This window comes from Juglans microcarpa x Juglans regia, chromosome 2D (assembly GCF_004785595.1).
Source record: "Juglans microcarpa x Juglans regia isolate MS1-56 chromosome 2D, Jm3101_v1.0, whole genome shotgun sequence".
Lineage (NCBI taxonomy): Eukaryota > Viridiplantae > Streptophyta > Magnoliopsida > Fagales > Juglandaceae > Juglans > Juglans microcarpa x Juglans regia.
In genome coordinates, this window is record NC_054596.1 from 9016128 (window position 1) to 9031938 (window position 15811).

Below are 15811 nucleotides of genomic sequence, written 5' to 3' on the forward strand. Positions count from 1 at the left end.
ACATTTTATACAGATTTTTATAAACAAAAATGTTATCCGTCGGCTGAATGAATCTGATTCGCCTCCATTCTTCTTCACTGCTTTTCCAGACTTAAAGATAAACAGAATGTGAACCTTCAACATCTTACCTTTCATAGCTTTTAAGAGAGAGAGAGAGAGAGAGAGAGAGAGAGAGAGAGAGAGAGCAAATGGGTAAGGGCGGGATGTCACAGGGGGGTGCTGAGGAAGTCAGAGATGGTGAAGAAGAGAACATGGCTGTTTGGCTTGTTGGCATCAACAGCCTCAAGATTCAGCCTTTCAAGCTCCCTTCACCTGGTATCACTTTTATCTGTCTTTTCTTTGCTTTTCTTGGATCAAGTAAACAGTCACAATTTTAACAGTGTTATTGAGGTTGTGCTTTCCGCTTCTTCTTTTTTCTTTTTTAAGCAAATTCACTAATGACTCTTTTGCTTAATTCTTTCTGGATATTTCTTAGGACCCCATGATGTTAGAGTTAGGATGAAGGCTGTTGGTATCTGTGGCAGTGATGTTCACTACCTCAAGGTAAACCCTTTTCCACTTCTTTAATCCGCATCAATTGTTGTTTTAAGACCCATGTTGAATGTTCCCTGTGTTTTCAGACCATGAGATGTGCAGATTTTATAGTTAAAGAGCCGATGGTAATTGGGCACGAGTGTGCCGGGATCATAGAGGAAGTTGGGAGTGAGGTGAAGACTCTGTTGCCTGGCGACCGCGTGGCACTGGAGCCTGGGATTAGTTGCTGGCGTTGCAACCTTTGCAAAGAAGGTCGATACAATCTGTGCCCAGAGATGAAGTTTTTCGCCACTCCACCAGTCCATGGTTCTCTTGCAAATCAGGTCAAAATTTGAAGCGTCTCAAACCATATTAGACTTCTGCTTTAACATACATACACCCAGCACAATACGAATCACATTTTATGCCTATTTATTTTCATTTGTAAAAGCATTCTGGTTAGTTAAACCTTGAGTTTATTACTTAATCTTTTTGCAAGAGAGAGGCTAAAAAAGGAATCAAGATTATGAAACTTCATCATGATTTTATCTACCCATTTAATCCTACGGCTCTGTTCAACAAATTTAAGCGCTCTATCATGCCATCATATATATACTGAAGAATTGGACTGTACCCAAGCCCCCCACCCTTTCCATGGGACAAGTACCGCATATGATCATAATGACCTTATCACATTATCCTACTAGTGTTTTGAAAGGCAAAACAAAGGTGAGTTTAAGTAGCTAAAAAGGTACTCATTTAACAGTGCCGACATCTATTAGATTTTTTTTTTTTTTTTTTTGTGTGTTTAGAAAGAGTGAACAACTCATAAACTTAAGAGGGATTAACATTATTTATGTGAAAAAGGGAGATTAATAACATGAAAGCACCATTGTGAATTCATTTCGCTGATAGCTGAATTAAGTTTTGATAAGTTGGGTTGTGTAGACTATTCCTCCCATAATCCTGGTGGCTGGTCATCCGATGCCTAGAATTGAATGTGATGACTAAATTCATTGGGCAGAAAAGCCGTTTTTATGCATTTTTCTTCTGGCAGGTGGTGCATCCTGCAGACCTATGTTTTAAATTGCCGGATAATGTCAGCTTGGAGGAAGGAGCTATGTGTGAGCCATTAAGTGTTGGTGTTCATGCTTGTCGACGAGCAAATGTTGGTCCAGAAACAAATGTGTTGGTCATGGGAGCAGGGCCCATAGGGCTTGTTACGATGCTAGCAGCTCGTGCTTTTGGAGCACCTAGAATTGTCATTGTGGATGTGGATGACCACCGTTTATCAGTTGCAAAAGAGCTTGGTGCAGATGGGATTGCAAAAGTTTCGACAAATATTCAGGTTTCAGTCTTTCTTTTTTTTGGAAAAAAAAAAAAGAATCCACAATTTTGTAACGTACAGATCCATCTCTCAATCCCCACCTCCAACCCCTTCCAGTGGTCAAATATCTCCATCTTGTAAATTTGCTCCATTTTTGCTACTTTTTTTTCCAGTTCTTTTGGGTAATATTTATTTTTTAGCCTTAGCCCAAAAAAGTTCCTTAACCTGTCAATCTGACCTCAGTCTATCTTAGTTCTCTTATTAAAGTCGCAACATTAATTTTTGAAACAAATGCTAACTTCTCACAGCGGATCAACAAGAAGATTTATGATCCATTCTTTTGTTGACTGACTATTCTTTTTACCTTTCTTTTCTCCGAATAGCTTCAAGTTCCAATGGCTGTTGCTTCAAGACACAACACTTCTATTTTTTAACTTCACTATCTTACAGGATGTAGCTGAAGAAGTAGTACAAATACATAAAGCAATGGGGGCCAGAGTGGATGTGAGCTTTGATTGTGCAGGCTTCGATAAAACCATGTCAACAGCACTGAGTGCGACTTGTCCAGGGGGGAAAGTTTGCCTCGTGGGAATGGGTCACAGCGAGATGACTGTCCCACTCACACCAGCTGCTGCGAGGTACTGGATATTATCATATGATTGAATATTTTGGGTTGAGGAATTGTAAAAGTTAGTGACAACTAGAATTCCTTTCTTGGTTTTGTGGGAAAATCATAAAGGTTGACATTGTAAGTTCTAATTAGAGAGCAAAAGAATTGGATGCAAGGGAAAAGGCAAAGGGCATATATCTGCCTTTTTATCATTAGTGGGAAGCAGACCTTGATAAGCATCTCACACGGTCAAGAATTCAAAACCTCACTTGTATAATAATCCCTTTGAAGCCACTCTCAGGGTTCAGCGTGGCCTGTTAATTGCTCAGTGCATATAGAATGGAGAGTTGCATGTGCCCAAGTGATTAGTAGGAGCACATAATCTTGGATACAATTGTCGGGGAATTAGCTGGAAAAAGTTGTTGGACTATTGATTTGAGATGGAAACCTGTTAGGCTGGTAGTATAGGGATATGAATTTGGTATAGTGAGTTTTCTTTTTCACTCTTCGGACTTTTCTATTTAACCTTTGGAGGTGATAGTTTTCATTCTTTTGCAGGGAGGTTGATGTGATTGGCATCTTCCGTTATAAGAACACATGGCCGCTTTGCCTGGAGTTTATAAGGAGTGGTAAGATCGACGTGAAGCCCCTTATAACCCACAGGTTTGGGTTCTCTCAGAAGGAGGTGGAAGAAGCCTTTGAAACCAGTGCTCGAGGTGGTAATGCCATCAAGGTCATGTTTAACCTATGAAGTGGGAGAAGCTTTACTGAAACAGCATTGTCTTGATACTAATAGTAAAAATGGTTTTTAGAGCTCAGTTTACCGTTATAATTAAAAAAGAGGTAAAAAAAAAAAAATACTAGCTTACGTATAAACTTCTTGTGGTTTGCCTATCTCAAAAGTGGCTTGTATAGACTTCTTGTGGTATCTAGATGCAGAACTTCAGATGTTAGTGACATCTCTCCCAGGCTAAGGCTTACCATTGCAGTCGTTGCAAGACATTGGCTTGGCTATCTGGGACTGAGCTCTATTATCCACTAGCATGAAGCATGCCTGAAGTCGGTGGTTCTTCTTCCGACATAACCGTTTATCATTTAATCTCAAATTCCTTGCATCATAATAGACCTTTTGCACTTAATTATGTTTCCTTGTCTTACAAAAAATAAAAGACCTTTTGCACTTGTTTACGATGTCGTGTTTTCCTCAGATTAGTTTAGACATTATATCATAATCTTGGTTCTGTAAACAGTGGTAGATGCCATTGAAATGAGAGCCATATCCTACAAACCAAACACTGGTAAAGCAACTTTATGAAAGTTTACCGATTACGAAAGCAACGATACAAAGAATTTGGCATTATAATTTATTAAGATGCTTTAGGGTAATTAAAAATGCTGTCACCAGCATGTTGTGCTTCTTGGTAAGTGATAGCAAGGCAAGGACACCCCCACCTATTCCAAAAATCCTAATAATACAGCGACGAAATAATCCTTTTACCATTATAAAATCTTTATATGGCCACCGGAGAACCAAAACGCACAACTGCTGATGCTAAGTTCTACAGTCTGCGAATCTGATTACCTGAAGGACACTACTCTAGTATTAAGATCTGCAACAAAAATGAATGCTTACCGATATACAATATAGGACACAATGATGAGTTGCAGAACACACTGACGAGAAATCTGTCTATATTGCATCAACCAATATGAATATTGGCTCAATTTTCATGAATATTTGTCAAAATCTTACAGCCTGGATATGGTCCAAGAAGCATATCTTTATAAGTTATGACACGGCAAGGAGACAATAGCTTCGATGCTACTAAACAGAAAACACCAACTACTATAAACCCCAAACCGGCATTCTCATCTTACAATTCCTTCCACGAACTCACCAATTACATAGAGACCAGAAAATAAAAACTTAAAAAGAGAAAAAAAAAAAAAAAAAAGTGAACTAAGCTGATAAATATAATCCAAGAGAAAAAATTAGGGTCGCTCATCAGGCATTAGCTGTTGGTTCAGTTGACCACTGCCACACTTTTACTTGACCTGCTCCATCACCAGTAAAAAACAGGCCACCAGGACCAACCTGAATTGCTCGAACCTCTTGTTTAGCAAAGATTTTACCCCTCTCGGTAAATCTAAACCAGAACATGCCAAAAGAAAACAAACAGATTTAAGTTGGTTATTGGAAACAAACAACCAAAATAAATAAAATTTAAAAAAACAAGAAGATGGGAGACAAGTTAAAACCAAGAAAACACTCACGATGGCAAATCATACAGGTGGACAGAGTTATCATTGGAAGAGCATAGCAAAATTGGCTTCGCTTCCGAATCATGCATTCCACGGAGGGTAAGTAGGCCCTGCAGCAGCCAAATTCATAACATCACTAAACTAACTATAGTAGGATATAAAGTATGACAGTGCAATGGTAATTCAATGTTTCCTAAATCTACAAGTAATTCCACCCCAATCCGATAATTTCCTTTTTCTATCATAATCCAATACCGATATAAGTTAAAGAAGTTGAGATTCACCTCCCCCACCTCCCTCTTTCCCAAAAAAAAAAAAAAAAAAAAAAAAAAAAAATCCAACCCCATACTCAACATTTGTAATAAGATTATGATTCACCCGGGAATATTGGAGACCCCAACTCTTTGAGTGGATGCCAAAACTAGAAAAGAAGTGAATAAAAAAACAATAAAATAAAATAAAAATATAATTTTTTTTATACATTTATAAGTAAATAAAACATATGATCTAATACTAAGATAAGGTTATCTATACTGGAACAAATAAATTCAACCTAACTATGATCCAATGCTTTGGTCAATAAATCTGGCTAATTGAGTCTCAGTTTATACAATGTCTTTGTTGATGATTTGTCAGAGTGACAATTACTTCAATATGTATTTAGTTAACCACATAAAAAAATTATAATATGTATAAAAAAATTATAATATGTATTTTGAATAACTCAATATGTCTTTGTTGATGATTTGTCACAGTGACAATTTACTTCAATATGTATTTAGTTAACCACATAAAAAAGAACTTCACCGTGTATTTAGTTAACCACAAAAAAATTATAATATGTATTTTGAATAACTCAATATTTAATGTCCCATTAAAAGAAAATGGATCTTACAATAGCAAAAAAATTTCGAAAACCACCAAACCTGGAATAGATATTTAGTTAACACATGCCAAATTTCCATTAGTTACAAATTTTTTAATAATCTGAAATATCGTTTAGGTCATTTGAATCCTGAAATAGTGTAAATCAAAACCTTATGTCAAGGGCAATCACAGTTACTCTAGTATAGTATCTATAAACAGCCAAATTCTGTATCAATAAAGGAAAGCTGGAAAACCCATTTAAGCCTATCTCATGATATGAACAAAAAATTCAATACAAGTCAGCATACTTTACAACAAAATCTCCCAAGGTTTAGATGACCCAAAATAAATTTCATAATCTCAACAAATGTATGCCAAGATTGAACGAAGATGCTCATTTTAGCAGTCTCAACATCTTAATTTAAGATATTACAAACAAATGCATCAACAAGCTACACAACTTCAATTCTGATATGGCTAACTTATTTGCAAATCAAATTTCAATATGCATGGCCAAGCTAAATAAAACATCATAAACAGCATACATGTTCATCTTCGTGAGTGTATGTGACTTCCAAATTTCCACTTTCTGTAGCAACCCACACCTGAACAAACAAAAATTGGAAGCAAAAAGTTTATAGCTCTAGTGCATATGAAGATAAACATGTGTAAATACAGTATGGGACAAGCACTAGAGACATCAACCTTTATTGTTTGGTCTAATGAACATGATAATAGAAACTGGTCCCAGCAAAGAACAGACATCACAACTGCAGTATGCTCTTTAAGTGTCTGTATACACTGCAAAGTTTCAAGGTTCCAGACCTGAAAAAGAAGGATGCAAAATTTTGAAAAGAAAAAATGTCAAAATGCCAGACAAAGAGATACCAAATCCAACTACAATGCAATTTCAAATCAAGACCCTAGAAGTACACCAAAAGGATGAGATGTACAGGAGAAATATAATACTGAAACCGACTTACTCTTATAGTACAGTCCATGGACCCAGAATAGAGTCTATTAGCTCCAACTACTAGTGAAACAACTCCAAGGGTATGACCTTTAAGGGATGCAGCTGGTTCAAAACAATTGGTAACAGCATTAAACTTCCATGCCAATATAGACCCATCCTGCACCAAAGAAAATCTTCCTTCAATCCTGTAAAACATGCTAATTACTAAAGATGCACTGGCTCTTCCCTTGGTGAGATTCAGGCTACATTATTGAATCTAGCTTCCAAGGAAACTTTTTGATAAGTTAGCTTCCAAGGAAAGGGGCCTTGTGTACCATATGTTCATTTACAGTAGATATCACATATTCAGAACCCCCTAATATCCTGATGGGAGTAGAGATACATGCATGACTGTCTACTCATAACTACAAAAATCCCCTTCCACTTTTTTCCAATTTTGGTTTTCTTTACACTCTTCATACCTTCTTAAGTGTGTTGAATTTTATATCCCCCCCCCCCCCCCTGGCCCCAAAAAAAAAAAAAAAAAGTAAAAAAAATCTGATAATTCATATAACATAGTTAAAACAATCAGATGGTTCGTGTAATGCGGTATGATATTCATTATAAACCTACAGCAGGAAGTCTAATGAGACCGCCACAAGTTTTAGAAGAAACCATGACGAGTGAGAAGCAAACACTCATTTTATTTTTTTTATAATAAGAGAAGAAAACACTCAAAAATCCAGATAATTACCTGCGTACCAGCAAAGAGCAAATCACTACCCACAACCATGGCATAAACTTGTCCTACAGGCCCATTTAGACTCAGCTCAGTAGAAGTTTGGGTGTTCCATGCCTGCAACACCATTGCCACAAATCCAATTAGGCAGAATTACTCACACGAGTATAAGCTGAACAGAACAGTAAAATCATACCATAATACCAAAAAGGGAATAATAAACATTGTACTATAGTAAAACACACAAACCTGAGTTTGCCTCCCATCTTACCTTGACAATATTTGGTATCCCAACAAAGAGCCAAGGACCTTCACTGATCATACAACCTACTTCACCACCGAGATTAATCACTCCCATACACTGCAAAAGAGAAAGGTAAAACCATAACATATGAATTAAGTTGCCTACTCTTTGAATTCATCTCAACAAAGCAAAATACGAGGGTTCTCAACTTTGAATTTTTGTGATATTCCAAGAGGACTAGCACAATCGATACTGACAAATGGTACAGATAGAACAAGTCTAGGATTTCTTCTTTAAAAGCAACACCTATTTAGTCTTTTGAACTTCGGCAAGTTTGCTCACCACAGTTGCATTCCGTTAGCATCAGAGAAGTGATCCAAAACATATGGAAATTGCTTTCAAAACACATGAAATTATTGAGACAATCAGACTCAACAACAAACTTCCGTTTAATAGTTAATTCCCTCGATATATTTGATGATTGCAGTAAAATGTTAAGTTTAGCTAGCTAATTCCATAAGTATTACAAATTTAGCCATAATGTTTGAGGTCATCTTATTCGTCATTTTGAGTGGGTACAACTAGTAGAAAATATGACTTACAAACCATAAATTTCCCTTCCTTTCCCACAGATTCCCGGTGACCAAATACAAAATGAACTAAAACTGAAAAATAGAATCAAAGCCAATAATATCACAACAAAACAAAAGGTTGATACCAACCTGCCCAGACTGGCAATCCCAAACCCTTACAGTCTCGTCCTTACTGCCCGTGTAAAGGTTATTGGACCCCGATGGTAACGCAATCCCGCTCACAACCTGTTCACAAAAAATTTACAATTAATCCACGAAATCCCATAACCTAAATACCATCAGTCCCCAAATATTTTTTTATAGGTATCAGAAACCCAAAAAATTTAGCCGAATCAACACGCAAGAAGCACCAAAAGAACTAAAAAAACCAACCAAAATCTTCACCTTTTGATGCCCCTCGAGCTGCGTTAGCATCGAAAAACCCTCTCCCAAGCTCCAAGAATGCAAGAACCTACACTGCTCGCCGTAGCCACAATTCCCCTGAACCCAATATTTACAAATCTTGGATACTCTCTCCGGCTTCCTAACCGTTCTACTATTTGCACCGCCGTGGGAACGGCCCCACGTCGAACCGGTGTAATTTGTCCTGGCCCGGGGGCCCGAGAAGCCCGATGAGTCATCGACAAAGCCGTGAGCCCGTTTGGAGGAGGAGCCGTTGGAAGGCGGAGGTGGCAATTCTATATGTAGATACGGACATGGGTGGCGAGTGCAATTACCGGCCCGCCAATGGAAGCAGACCTTTTGGTTCTTGGGATCCACGGGCCCACCCAACCTCTGGAACACACGCTTGTTACCGCTGTCTAAGTCCATAGCTTAAATGCCCAATCTCTGACTTATCAATTTGATCCAATTATCTCCCTCTCTGTTTCAGAGTTTGTTACTTTTTGGAAATGAGAAAGAGATAGTGACAGTGGGATAATAAAGAACTGTTTGTCTTTGAGTATTTTGGATTGGAAGTAGAAAATCTAAGTTGGAAGAATCGGGGGATGAGTAACGTAATTAGAAAATATCAGAAAACCTAATTTATCTCTCCCTCCAAACGTGAGTATGCAAGAGATATGTTTTGAGAATATTAGAATCAGAAACCCTAATTTTGTTTCTGTTTTGCCGAATCTCTCTCTCTCTCTCTCTCTCTCTCTCTCTCTCTATCTGGGGGTGTCTCTGTCCTCCGGGGGTGGAATGAAGGTAGGTGGACTGGAGGAGAAATACAGTGCGAAACCGAGTCGGAAGTACGAAGAGGTGAAATTACAAAGGTACCCTGTAAGTCGAAAGATTTCTCTCTTTACCACGTGCGTGCTACTGAGGCTGTTCGGGCCATCAGTGATGTGTGAAGTTAGCACGCCGTTTTCAGTTCTATCCTGCAAGACGAAAGGGAAGCCGAACTGAATTCCACAATGCATCCGATCATAGATAACAACTCTACCTCTCGTCTCCGGTCTCCAGTACTCAACCTGTGCACTTGGTTCGATCTCCTTTTTCTTTTTCTTTTTCTTTTTCTGTTTTCTTGCTTTGTGCGTGAACAAAACACTCGGAAACTTCTCGGTGATCCTTGTTTCTTTTATCCTTTCTTTCCAACTACACAAAAAACGCATCGGAGGGACAACAAGTTTAAACTCTTCAAGATGGTGGGTGATTCATTGCCATGCACACGTACCAGTTGATAATTGATATAAAGATAATACAAGTCTAGCAATTTAGCGAGGCCTTTTTACGTTTGGATTTGAGAGTCAAAACTAAAAGAAGAAAGGAGTTGAGTTCACCTTGCTATTTATTTTACACAAGTTAAAAGCAACGAGAGAATCGCATGTCCAAGATTGAATTATAGTTGAACAATAGTTTCTTAGACACAAGGAGTGTCCAGTCGGCTTTGGGTGGTTCTTTAATGCTATGTTTCTGTTTATGCAGAGCCCTGTTTCCTCAACAGGGGATCTTTACCGTCTTCGTGTCCATAATCTGCAAATCTCACACTGCTCCAATGCATGAAAACTCATACTCCAGATCAGATCGTATACATCCTGGCTGCTTCATTTTCAATTCCTGATCGATCGTTCTCCTTTCACACAGTACACGCCAACCGACAGCTGCGGGTAGAACCGAAAATGAATCCTTTTCTTTATTCGAGCGTACCGATAATTAGCCATTCTCTCTCTCTCTCTCTCTCTCTCTTTTGTACTGAAAAAGAACTGAATAGTAGGACAGAAGAATGGTAGGATCAGGGTCACGTTCTTTTCCCAAATAAAACGCTTAAACCAGTAACATCATCAATTACAAACACTAATTCTCTGTCAACACCTCTTACAAAACAAATTTTTCATTATCAAAACACTAATTCTCTGTTATCAACTCTTTAACCCAATAAGCCTATCGAATCATCTCACAAAATGTACCAAACAAGAAGATTACCTCGGTCACAAATTGCTATGCATGATATTAGAGAGCAATTCTCTTCGGTTCTGAGCCATGTCAAGGGAAGGACCAGCTCGTAAAGATTCAAGATTTAAACAAATACTATTGGATCAAGGATACTCAAACAAATTCCATCTTTCCTAAACGACTAGGATTCACGATAAAATATGTTATTGCTTGGGTAATCTGCATTTGACCCACAAAAGAACCAAGCACGCAAGACAACATACTAGCAGAGGGCAAGATATCCTTTATTTTGTGGTTTGCACATATTGTTTTTGGTTCACGACATACTGTTCTGGTAACGTCCATGCATTCAACTAAGCTTTTCTTCATAGAGAGAGAGAGAGAGAGAGAGAGAGAGAGAGAGAGAGAGAGAGAGAGAGAGAGAGAGAGAGTGAGTTTCCTGAATTAAGTAATAAAAGAAATGAGGCTTTTATAAAATTAGTATAACTACATAGGTAGAGGAGAAGAAAAAATTGAGGAAAAACGGAAGGGAGACAAAAAGACAGAAAGATCAGAAATATATAGTATGACTAGATTGAATATGCAAAATGTATCTTATCTTACTACATATTCGAATATGAACATGAAACTAGAGAAATTTACAAGAACCAAATCTGTCGAGACAACTACAAGTGCTTTATGAGGAATTGTCAGCTGGCAAGCTTGAAAGCATCAATGAAGAGACCATAAGTGAAGCCCATCTTGAAATTGTTAAGAAGAGCAAGTGGGAATGTTACCTTGGGCCGGCTGTAATAAAATTTTGTCACATACTCTGTCAGGAGAACACATACAACTGCAGCAATCACATCATTCACTCCTAAAGCTCCAAATGACAGAGAGATTGTCTGTGCAATATAAAATCCGCCCAGCAGCGAGATTCCCCCAAAAAGAGTCCTCCGAGAAGGACTTCGAAAGTAGTTCCTCAAGAGCTCTGGCACGAGTCTGATAATGTCAACTAGTCTTCGAGGCCCTCCATTCTCTTGCACAGCTCGGACACGAAGAAGCCCAGGCGAGGATCTCAAAGTAAATAGTCCATATTTATTCAGTGAAACTTGGGTTTGGTGACTCAAGCCAATTGTCGGGAGGCCTGTAGAGATCAAACTCACAGAATATGCCATTTAGAGTATCACTACCAAAAGGACCAAACCCAATGCCTATACAGGAAAGTTGAAGGCAAGCACATTAAATAAGAATACATCTCTAACATAGACAACAGAAAAAAAACACAAGCAATAAAGACACTAATAGAACATGTATCAGTTAATAGTGGGAGTAATAAGAGACTACAGTATGGTTTTCACTGTACCAAACTTCCAAAATTCTCAAAAGTGAAAAAAAAAAAAAAAATTGTTGTTTCATCATGCATGATTTTTCATATAGATGTTGACATATTTCTTCCAGATTCACGATTCACTTCACAACGTATTTATGAATATCACTGATTTCTGAAGGGTTGTGATGGAAGTTACAGTTTGTGGAGTACAGAAAGATGATCTAACTAGATGGAGACATCCAAGTTTTTGAAAACATAGATCACCTCTCTGATCTGCCAGACAACTACTGCTATGCTATGATGGATTTTTTCTGTGAGAAAACTTGGAGCCACAGTCCTCATACAAGGTTGGTTATTGCCAGCAGTGCCCTGGCAAAGTCAAGTGGCCTCTTCAAGAACCTCAAAACTACCCCTCCTACTCCTTTTTCTGAGCAGGTAGTTATGTAGTTTGCATGGTTAGTTTAATCATTATAAATCTTTTTTTTTTCAAGATTCATCACAGTTGTTGCTTAGTTTTAATCTAAATCTGACTGACTTGAGCGTTTATGATTCTAGCAGGACTTTTTGAACATGTTCTTCAGGGTGTGTACAAGCCGATCCCTCCAGTTTACAACCTTGTTCTTGCCTTGATGTGGCTGACACCCAGAGAACATGTTCCTTCGCAATTCATTTCGATAACATACAAAACAACAATTCAGTTAGTAACATTTCTTGGTTCATTAGCACAAATGCAGGTCTTGGCAACATCAACAGTCTGTCCTATATCGGCAAGAAGATCTTTTTATTCTTCTCTATCAAAAGTACATCTTCAATAAAGTCTCCCTAAACCATTTCGCCGTTGTCTTATCTGTTGAGAAGTTGATTCCATACCCTTATATTCAAGCACCTGATGTGTCAACTATTAGGACAAATAAACCAATCAAATCTCATAAACAAGTTTGTGATACCGGATAAAGATAGGTGGTGAATGAGATTCCACGTTGCTTGGAAAGGAAAAGTTCCTGCTCTTTATAAGGTTTCAATGGGAGTCCAATTATATCATTGACTAGTCCTTTGAAATATAGGTTATGTGGTTATGGGCCTTCCATTGAGGCGTTACAAAATTGTTCAGAAATAAACACATTTTTTTTTTATTGGCACCGGGTTAACCACATTAAATAAACGATACCATGTTATGCTATATATGTGTATATACAATTACGCAAGTTGATTGCTTATAAAAAAAAAAAAAAAAAATTACGCAAGTTGATTTACTTGTTAGGTCGCTTCTTAGGAAAAACTAGAATCTTGTAGACGCTATATTCACCTAAATTAGGTTAAGCGATCAAAATCCCAGCACTCAGAACCTCCGAAAAAAAACTATAAACACCAGAAAGTATCCTATAACTTTCAAATGCATACACGAACGAATGAGAAAAAAGTTTTATTTGCAAGAAAACCCATCACCACTTGCGTAAGAACTCAAATGAATTCAATCCAACAAAAATTTAGAGAAAATAAAAGAGCAGAAAAAAAAATACCTCAATCAAACCTAGGATTTCAAATGCAGAGGCTTCACAAGCTCCATTCTTCTTCGTTGCCGCAAACAAACGAGAGAGAGACAGAGGGAGAGATGTAACTGCCCAAGAGGTGTGCAGAGGAGGAGCGAGGAGGCGATGCCTTTCTCACCCCATAAGACGCTGTGTTGGTGGCGAAGTCCTCCATTTAGATAACGTGTGGGTAGTTCTATTGCTACAACTCAATATCGTCTTAACAACAAGTTTTGGTCGTTAAAAAAGATGAGACGCCAAATGGAACTATTTGGACGGGTAGTTTTTTAAACCGGACAAATGATATTTGTAGTCGTAGAGTATATAAATGTCGTGTAATATTTTTTAGAAAAATGAGTAAATATAAAATTCACATAAAAATAAATTTTTTAATAGTAAACCTCACTCTTTTTCAAAACGATTACATTACGCTTGAACATTCTACAGATGTATATAACATTATTCAAACAAGACACATTATTCCCATGCATAGAACAAATACTCGTCATGGTGCTTCTTAATTTTGTTGATAATTTATTAGTACAACTATTTTGTTTAATTGTTTTTGTTGATCTAAAGGTGAGAAATTCTCTTTATAAGAAAAATTCAATACACCATATTACTTTATCATTTTCATTCTATTATATAAGATGTGACATATTTATCAATATTGTACATTCTACTTTTATCTCATTTTATAAGATGTGACATATTTATCACTATTGCATATCCTACTTTCATCTCATTATATAAAATGTGACATTTATCACTATTGCAATTAGGCATGCAACCCAACCAATTCAGTCTGTATTTAGTCCCGATTCGGTTCGACCCGACTTCTAGGCTAGCACTAACCAGTCCAACCCGACCCGAGTCAAGTCAATCCATTATAACACCTACTAATTAAAAAGCCTCAGTTTGACTACATGCATGCCCAACTTTATCAAAAACAGAGTTTATATCAATATATTTGGCTTGACAAGATCTCTCTCTCTCTTAAAATTACTTCAATGCCTCGTAATAATCCTTGACTGTCATCTCGTCACCACAACTTCAAACTACTATGCATGCAGCTGAGAGCTCTAATAATCTTCATTATTGTTCAACAAAAGTCATTCAATCCTACCGCCACATCTCCATAGGTTCCATCTCATTCTTGCCCGAGGTCCGAGATGCTGACTTTTCCCACTACAACACTCCACTTCTCTTTGTCTCTTCCTTGCAGCCATTTTCAGCCTTGCAAGATAGAAACAATTAAATAAAGATCGAGGGAGGGAAGAAAGAGACCCTTTTTGTTTTGAGTGAGAGAGAGAGAGATAAAAACCAGCGCTGCTTCTACTAGTTTGAGACTACACCAAAAATGGGTTCCACTGCATTTCTATTCTATGTTAATGTCATCTTTTTGTTAACGAGCCCAACATGAGTCTATGCAAATCTAGAGCTTAGAGCACTCATGGGCATTAAGGCAGATTTGGGCCCACGGAGCCTGTACCTATCTTCATGGACCATCGATGGTAACCCATGTGACGGTTCCTTCAAAGGTGTTGCCTGCAATGAGAAATGTCAAGTGGCGAACATTTTGTTGCAGTGAAAGGGGCTCTCATGCAATATCTCTCTAGCTATTGTTGGGCTCAGGCACTTAATGGGGCTCTAGTTGCATTATAACTCTCTCTACAAAGAGATACCAAGAGAAATAGCAAATTTGACTGGACTAAGTGATTTGTATCTGAATGTAAATAATCTCTTTGAGGAGATACCTCCTGAGGTTGGAAACATAGCCGGTTTACAAGGTTAGTACCCGTGGATTTCTGTAAAAATCGAAGACTTCATCATGAACGAACGTAAAGAAGCGATGATGAATAGAGGTGACGACGATGATGAACAGAGAAGACGGCGATGATGATGATCATAGAGAGAAATGGGGAGGGATGGCAGCAGGGGAGTGAGATCTAGAGAGGATTAGAGGGTTGGTGGCTAGGGATTGAAATCTCCTGAGCTGTTAAAACATGTAGTCAAATCATTTTTACTTTTAGTGGGTTCGACCCGCAAGCTAGTCGAAACCGCATCTCTCGGTTGGGCCGGGTCGGGTCTAGTTGCACAGACAGACCCGATCATCAACTTTTATGCACAGGCCTAATTGCAATAATGATAAATGTACCGCATCTTATATAGTAGGATGAAAGTGAGATGAGAATATGATGTATAACATTATTCCTAAAGAATACATGAACATATAATCATTCAATCCTTTGAAATATATTATGAATAATGTTATAAATGCATAGATCATCTAATATATCCATACAGAAAATCTAGATTATATTTGTTATATATTTTATAGAAAAATGATAAAAACCGAGTCAATTGAAACTAGAGTTGATTATAAAAAGATAATAATATTATATACCACATTCTCATTTTATTCTTTATAAAGATCGTCTACGCATCTATAACATCCTTTATAGTATATTTCAAAGGATTGAATGATTA

General features: G+C 37.6%; 3 protein-coding genes across 4 annotated transcripts; 1 reads left to right on the top strand and 2 right to left on the bottom strand.

Moving 5' to 3' along the window:
• LOC121248328 (sorbitol dehydrogenase) lies at positions 1-3638 on the top strand. The gene is made up of 6 exons (XM_041146769.1): positions 1-315; positions 476-543; positions 621-857; positions 1571-1861; positions 2291-2478; positions 3009-3638. The coding sequence occupies exons 1-6, from the start codon at positions 189-191 to the stop codon at positions 3199-3201; spliced, it is 1104 nt and encodes a 367-aa protein (XP_041002703.1). The 5' UTR covers positions 1-188; the 3' UTR covers positions 3202-3638.
• Positions 3639-4125: 487 nt separating this feature from the next.
• LOC121248313 (zinc finger CCCH domain-containing protein 48-like) lies at positions 4126-9852 on the bottom strand. 2 transcript variants are annotated; one of them, XR_005937420.1, is made up of 10 exons: positions 8492-9852; positions 8237-8332; positions 7542-7631; positions 7286-7387; positions 6563-6709; positions 6285-6404; positions 6125-6184; positions 5091-5133; positions 4725-4822; positions 4458-4597 (listed from the first exon to the last, which is right to left on the bottom strand). XR_005937420.1 is itself a non-coding variant. In XM_041146747.1 (9 exons), the coding sequence occupies exons 1-9, from the start codon at positions 8915-8917 to the stop codon at positions 4456-4458; spliced, it is 1281 nt and encodes a 426-aa protein (XP_041002681.1). In that variant the 5' UTR covers positions 8918-9839; the 3' UTR covers positions 4126-4455. The 2 variants fall into 2 exon arrangements, 1 of the variants encoding a protein (XP_041002681.1); XM_041146747.1 differs by lacking the exon at positions 5091-5133 and having other exon boundaries at positions 4126-4597; positions 8492-9839.
• A 1195-nt stretch (positions 9853-11047) lies between these two features.
• Positions 11048-11637, bottom strand: LOC121248378 (uncharacterized protein ycf20-like). The gene has a single exon (XM_041146839.1). The coding sequence runs from the start codon at positions 11635-11637 to the stop codon at positions 11170-11172; it is 468 nt and encodes a 155-aa protein (XP_041002773.1). The 3' UTR covers positions 11048-11169.
• Between the last annotated feature and the right edge of the window lie 4174 nt (positions 11638-15811).

Coding starts and splice junctions, on each gene's coding strand:
- LOC121248328 (XM_041146769.1), top strand. CDS start 189: ATGGGTAAGGGCGGGATGTCACAGGGGGGTGCTGAGGAAGTCAGAGAT. Junction 316..475: donor TTTCAAGCTCCCTTCACCTG/GTATCACTTTTA, acceptor GATATTTCTTAG/GACCCCATGATGTTAGAGTT. Junction 544..620: donor GTGATGTTCACTACCTCAAG/GTAAACCCTTTT, acceptor CTGTGTTTTCAG/ACCATGAGATGTGCAGATTT.
- LOC121248313 (XM_041146747.1), bottom strand. CDS start 8,917: ATGGACTTAGACAGCGGTAACAAGCGTGTGTTCCAGAGGTTGGGTGGG. Junction 8,333..8,491: donor AGCTCGAGGGGCATCAAAAG/GTGAAGATTTTG, acceptor TTTTGTGAACAG/GTTGTGAGCGGGATTGCGTT. Junction 6,405..6,562: donor CCATGGACTGTACTATAAGA/GTAAGTCGGTTT, acceptor CTTCTTTTTCAG/GTCTGGAACCTTGAAACTTT.
- LOC121248378 (XM_041146839.1), bottom strand. CDS start 11,637: ATGGCATATTCTGTGAGTTTGATCTCTACAGGCCTCCCGACAATTGGC.